This window comes from Cryptomeria japonica, chromosome 9, assembly GCF_030272615.1.
Source record: "Cryptomeria japonica chromosome 9, Sugi_1.0, whole genome shotgun sequence".
Taxonomy (NCBI): domain Eukaryota; kingdom Viridiplantae; phylum Streptophyta; class Pinopsida; order Cupressales; family Cupressaceae; genus Cryptomeria; species Cryptomeria japonica.
Genome location: NC_081413.1, coordinates 752240649 through 752247464, shown reverse-complemented (window position 1 = coordinate 752247464; position 6816 = coordinate 752240649). Strand labels below are relative to the sequence as shown.

Below are 6816 nucleotides of genomic sequence, written 5' to 3'. Positions count from 1 at the left end.
GGTTACATGGTTCAATTGGAGCTTTGACAGTGATGTGGATTCATCATTTGATGATGGATGGTTATGGTGACATCTTGGTGTCATGGAGGAATCTTGAGTCTTTGGTGAGGTGTTGTTTCTCTTTGGTTTTGAGTATTAATTATTTACTTGGAGCTTCATGATTTTGCAAGATCGCATTTGAAGTTAGCATGGATTGATTGATTTATGCTCGTGAAGACTAGAGTGACTTGGGTGAGGCTATGAGATTTCATGTTTTCAAGATAATTTGTTGAGATGGTGACTCTTTGATGAGGATTTTAGAGAAAGACCAAGGACCCTACACCTAGTCATGGGTGGGAATCAATTATGGACCTAAAGAGAAGATTGTGATTTATTATAGGCTTTATTGCTTGGTGTTGTAAGCACATGACAATCTTGTTTCCCACTCTTGGTGTACTTGGTAGGTGAATGATCTGAGAGGTATTTCCCACCTAGTTATCATATGCATTTTTTTATTTTATATCTTATTTTCTCTTGTGAATAAGTTTTGAATATAGAAGTTCTGAGCACTTGTTGAGAATAAGATGCATGTTTTATGGATTTATGTTCTCCTTATTGTTGGTCTTAAGCTATGGCTAATATAGTTTTGAGGACTTATTTGGAGAGGTACACAAAAAAGGTTTGTGGCTTTGGGTATAATTCTCTTTGTTGTAGAATGGATGGTTTGTTTGATTTGCCTTTGGTATGAGAGGTTTACATATATTGATGCCATGTTTCATTTGATTGAATGTTAGATACTGATATCTTTTTAGTATGGAAATGGTGAAAGAGATCATACATTACACAACTTGGTACATTTTAGTATGGGACAAAGATATGGTTTGATTTGCAAGTTCTCTATTTGGTCTTGTTTTTCTTCCTGGATGTTTGTATACACATGGTTGAGTGTGAAGAACTCGAGAGAGATATGGAGACTAATGGTGAGAGAGGTACTACACCTTTTTTGGTTGCGGGATTTGTAGATCATGTATGTTTCCTTGACACTATGTGATAGAGGAGTTAGCTACATCTTCTATGTGAATTATTATAGAGAGACTTTGTATGCTTTAATCTTCTCCAGATTTGACATTACTCATGCAGTGGAAGGTTATGGATATATGTCTTTTTATCCTTTGTGATATCTTGGTTTGTTGATTATTGATGTGATAATGAGTTTCCATGCTTTATTGGATTTGGGTCTACGAGTTATACAATTTTTAGGTGTGTACAATGTTTTCCTTGTAGTTGGATGACTTGAATGTCTCTCTATATCCACGAGATTGTCTTGGTGGTGATGTAGACTTTTTTAGGTTGCCTTATTTGTGGTCATTTGTGCATTGGTATATTTTTTTGAGATAGGAGGTTGGATATACAAGGACTTGATTGCAGGTTTAGAGTTGATATGTTGACAACATGAAGTTTTATCTATGTTGGTTTGCCTTGGTTTAAGGTATTATTAGCTTAGATGAATTGCAATTTGTTGTGGTTGCTATTCCAGGTGGTATGAGTAAGGCAGTTACTTAGAGCCTTTATTATCATTTGAATTTGATGCTTATGCTCATGTAGAGATTGTTGCAGGTGTTGGAGGATGAGAGGAGTTTTTTGCTTTCAGATGGTGGTTATCATGGTTGAATTTGCATGTATCTTGTTGTAGCATGAGAGCATGGTGAAGATTTAGATGGTACATGGATGGCTAAGGAATGGTTTTCCCTTGTTTGTGATTCCTATGAATGTATTTACAATATATGATGCCAAGTGGGAGAGTGTCGGGATTAAGGTGCCATCTATCTTGTAAATCCTATGACATGGTTCCAACATACTTGGAAAGTGTCCTAAGGCACTTAGGATGCATTGGGGAAAATAATTTGTAAAATTTAATTCTCACTATTGCTTGTAATACATTCATAAGAGGTGATGGATTACACTAGCAATAGTAAAAGAGGGTTGTGAACACAAATATTTAATATTGTTTTCCCCAGTTATGGATGCCTAGAATAAGATATTTAATGACTTGAGAAAGTTTAAAAAGAGTGGCCTATGGGCTTCTCCAAGTGGGAGTATGGAAGAGGCAACACGTGTATCTTGGTTTTTGGCCATTTATTACATTTAATGTAATGTTTATCTTGCAAGTATAGGTGTCCATGTTGGAGGGAAGGTATTGGAAGCTAAACCGATGTCTTTTTGAATTCCATGGAGGCATTCCAAAGGTTGTAGTTGTGAGTAATGAAGAGTCTCCTTTGGGAACCTTTATTGGTGGTTTTGGAGCTCTTTTCATTCTATAAATTTAGTCTTTAGGTGTAGATTATAAATGCAACAAAATGTGGAACAATTGAATGTAGTTTACTCTACAAGAATGAAGGACAGATGTGAGGCATAAGGAGGTTGTTTACATGTACATATGTGCTACTATGGTGGAGGCAAAGAGGAGATAGAAGTGATTGTATTGTAAGCACTTTTATTGTTGTTAATACAAGATTGTCCTCTCTTCGTGGTGGAGTTTTTTCCCGCAAGTGTTTTTCCACGTAAATCCTGTGTTGTGTGTGGATGTTATGTTGTTGATTTATGACTTCTTGTTGTTATCTTATGATGATGTTGATCATTATTTATTATTTTTATAAGTTCACATAAGATAGGTTTATTAAGCATGGTTAACAGGCTAATATTTGGTATCATAAAGAAGAGGGATCTAATCATAGATTTTCCACAATTACGACAACTTAATTTTCAAATTTTCATGAGTTTCAGATTTTCTTGTTGCTTCTATCCAAGTCTCGAATCTCATCCTTTGAGTAGTTTATTGGATGAGATTGATTTTCACAATCTTTAGTATTAAATCTATTTATTTCCCAATAGGTATAAGGAAGTTGTTCACATTTACATAAGTGTTGTTATGTTGGAGGCAAAGAGGATAATGAAAGTGATTGTATAGTAAGCACATTTATTATTTATAATGCATATTTGGGCTCTCTTCTTGGTGGGCTTTATTTTTGCTAGGATTTCTTCACGTAACCATGTGTATGTGGCGATCTTATGTTACTGATTTATGTCTCATTACTGCTATTTTATGGTAAAGTTAATCATTATTTATTGCTGTTATAAGTTCAAATAAGATAGATTTATTAAGCATGACATATACGCTGATTTTTTTTGACATCATTAAGAAGGATCTAATCTTGGTTTTCCACATTAAGGCAACTTAGATTTTCAGATTTTTATTTGATCTTCACAATCTTTGGTGTTGAACCTATTTATTTGCCAACATTTGGTATCAGAGGTAAAGATTATTGGTTATGGGTATTCCTCTATTTTTGGTTTCTTAGCTTGGCAAGCTTCTGGGAATCTATTAGAAGGAATTGAAGGTCTTTGAAAGGCTTAAGGTGCTACAATGAATGTTTTGTGAGTTAACTTGTTTTGCAAATTTGTGAGATTGGAAATTGTGGATATTAGCAATGTGATCTATGTTAGGCACTTGAAGCTCATGATTATGGATCTACTAGACACTTCTTCCTTGTGAAGAGAGTGATTAACCAAAAGCCACAATTGCTCATGTAATAAATAAGAGTAATCTATTGCTTTTCCTATACACAAAGCCATATATGTGCCATGCATGTGTCTAGCTTGTCCAATTTATGTATAGTATAGGTGAGTTAGCTTTGAAGAGTACATAGCCATCACACTATCAATAGGATGTAAGGAGAAATAACTATACTAAAATCATTTGGAAGTAAGGGCTTTATAAAAATAGCAACATGAACCTAAAAAGCCCTTGCACAAAGGAGATGTGGAGTTTTATCTATTCTCCAATTTTATAATTGGAATCATTATATCTATATCTATTCATAATATCTTATAAGACTAATTTAGATATGCATTAAATATATGGAAAGCATATTGTGATATGATATAAATTTTAAAAGAGTTATGCTCAATTCTAATCATATTTTCTTTAAATATATTTTTCTATCATATTATAAATTAGAATTTTGTAAAAACAATTATTTCTTACATAAAGATTAATCCTTTCAATGATCCAACAATTACATGTTTTAATGATAGTTATAACTTATATTAAATATATTAGAAAACCATAAGTTCAAGAAAGTTTGAGAAAGGTTGTATTACAATAACCACATGAACCCAAAATCCCTTTGTACAAAGGAGATGTAGAGTTTTCTCTCTTCCTCAGATTTTCATAAATTAAATAATAATATTAATATCTATTCATAATCATATTCATATTTTTACTTATGAAATACTGTATGAGACAATAAGCATTAAAAAATAAGAATAAAACTAAGGTTGTTATTATAATCCTTCAGCTGATTGAATCAAACCCAAGTGAAGCAATATGGTGGTAAAGAAACATGACACAAACAACATAGATTAATCAGTTAGCTCACTGGTAGCTCTTAATGATGAAGGGGCAGAGGATACATCACTCTCAAAACCAGTGTCAGTAGCAGAGGCATAACCATGAGTCCCAATCTGAGCGTAGCTTTCAAACTCCATCTCCACCATTTTCATCAACAAGCTAGCATTGCGTCTCACATTGGATGAACCATTTATAGACAAGCGAATAAGCAAGGAACAGATATCATACACCTTATCTGCCTCCCTCACCTTCTCTGGATAGTATTCCAACATTTCCAAAAGAATAGCAGTAGCATTCTCTTTGCTCTGCATGCCTTTACTCTTAATGCAATCTACCAATGCACCCATCCAACCACTTACATTGCTAATGGCTTTCTTCCCTTCCATGTGAGCTACCACAAGTGCAAGTACAGCAAGGGAAGACTCTGCCAGATTATCATCTTGCAGAAAATTGAAAAGGGTAGGCACTGCTCCTGCTCTTACTGCTAAAGCCTTGTTCCCATTGTATATAAGAAGCTCTGTGAGTGCATTTAAAGCAGCTCCTAGAGGAGGATCTGCCTGCAATTGGGACTCTTCCCATTAGAAAGGAACTTCAATATTTAACAAACCTAAAAAATCCAATTTAATTTGATTGAAGGGGAATTGAATTAGAAGACATTCATCCTGTTTATTCTCTTTTGTCTTGATGATAGATTATGAGTGTCACACTCTGTGATTCATCATCAGAATATTAGAGAGCTCAAGGAGTAGAAATGACTGAATAAGCCATTGAAACTTTTGTTTTCAAGATTCTATATATAAACTACCATATTAAGTTTTCCTACAAACGACTGAGTAACTTTTGCAGCTTCTAAATAAATATGAAGGAAATAAAACCCATAAGCAATATGGGTTTATTTGAAATCGCACACTTTTCTAATAGGTTCCATCTATGGTGATTTAAGATGAATTATCTAAAAAATTCAATGCTTAGATAATGTTGTTTAATTCTTGTTGCTGTTTCTGGATTCGATTGTGTGTGTTTTTTTGCATCAACCTTTCTGATCACACTCTGTGATCCATCGTCAGGATATTAGAGAGTTCAAGGAGTAGAAAGTGATCCAATCAGGATATTACAGAGCTCGAGGAGTAGAAAGTGATTAGAACACTTTCTACTCCTTGAGCTCTCTAATATTCTGATGATGGATCACAGAGTGTGATCCAAAATTGATGTAAAAACACACACACAATCGAATCCAGAAACAGCAACAAGAATCATTATAGATTGTGGAAAAGTGATAAACTTAATGTAAAAACATTTAAACACATGCCTATTAATATCCTATTACAAAGCCATTCCATCTAGAAACATGTAAACACATGCATATTAATGAAAGCAGATTTCCACAATCCTTGAATATTGCTTTTCTGTTTCTGGTTTTCATTGTGTATCAATTTTTATCATCAACGTTTCGGATTACACTCCATGATCCATCATCAGGATGAAAGAGAATTCACTGTGATGATCATATATCTCCTTGAATTCTCTTGTATCCTGATGATAGATCATAGAATGTGATCTGAAACATTGATGACAAAACTTGATACACGATCAAAACCAGAAACATAAAAGCAACACACACATAATCCTCTAAAATATTGCTTACCTGCAACATGGTAACCAAAGCCTCAATGGCCCCTCCAACACCCATTTTTCCTTTATTCTTATCCACAACAGCAAGGCTACAGAGAGCTGAAGCACCATTCTCTCTCAGCTCTTCACTGCCACTGCAATCAGAATATCTTATGAGATTTGATATACATTGAATGGCTTCAAGAGATCCCATATACTCCTTCAAGTTGTCATTAACAGATAGATTAAGCAGTATTGCCAAAGCAAGCTCCTTTGTTTTAAGATCATCTTCACATGAAGAAGAAGAAGATAACAATTCCAAAAGAGAAGGGATTGCAGATTTGCTGTGTGCCACCCAATTTCTGTTTTCCTCATTTAATCTTGTCAACTTTTTAAGGCCTTCCAATGCTTGTATTCTTAAAAAGCCATCTTGGCTTCCTATGTTTGAAATATAATCATCCATGGCTGTATTTCCCTTCACAGCTTCTGTCATATTTGCAGGTATTTGATTCTCTGCTTCTCAAAACGCCTTTCCCGAGGTTTAAATATCTTTTTCGGGAGATTTTACCGAGGTTTTCCAACATTGTAAAAGTCGAAATTTTTGCTTTTGCTCTTGTTGATTTAGATTTTTCCAAGGTCTTGTGGGGAAGATTGCTACAATGTTAATATATTATAGTTATAATAGTCTAAATTGAAACTTTAATAATAATATTACAAGGGAATGGATTACAAACATTTTATTTAGTTTTTTTAAAATTAAATAGATTTTTAGTAGTGTCTTCAATGGTCTATGATTGATTTCTCTTTATTGTGAA

At 34.0% G+C, this 6816-nt stretch overlaps 1 protein-coding gene across 1 annotated transcript; it reads right to left on the bottom strand.

The window, feature by feature from the left end:
- Nucleotides 1-4401: 4401 nt before the first annotated feature.
- LOC131064616 (U-box domain-containing protein 12-like) lies at nucleotides 4402-6494 on the bottom strand. Its single transcript, XM_057998803.2, has 2 exons — nucleotides 6036-6494; nucleotides 4402-4947 (listed from the first exon to the last, which is right to left on the bottom strand). Exons 1-2 carry the CDS (start codon nucleotides 6492-6494, stop codon nucleotides 4402-4404), a joined length of 1005 nt encoding a protein of 334 aa, XP_057854786.2.
- Nucleotides 6495-6816: the final 322 nt, after the last annotated feature.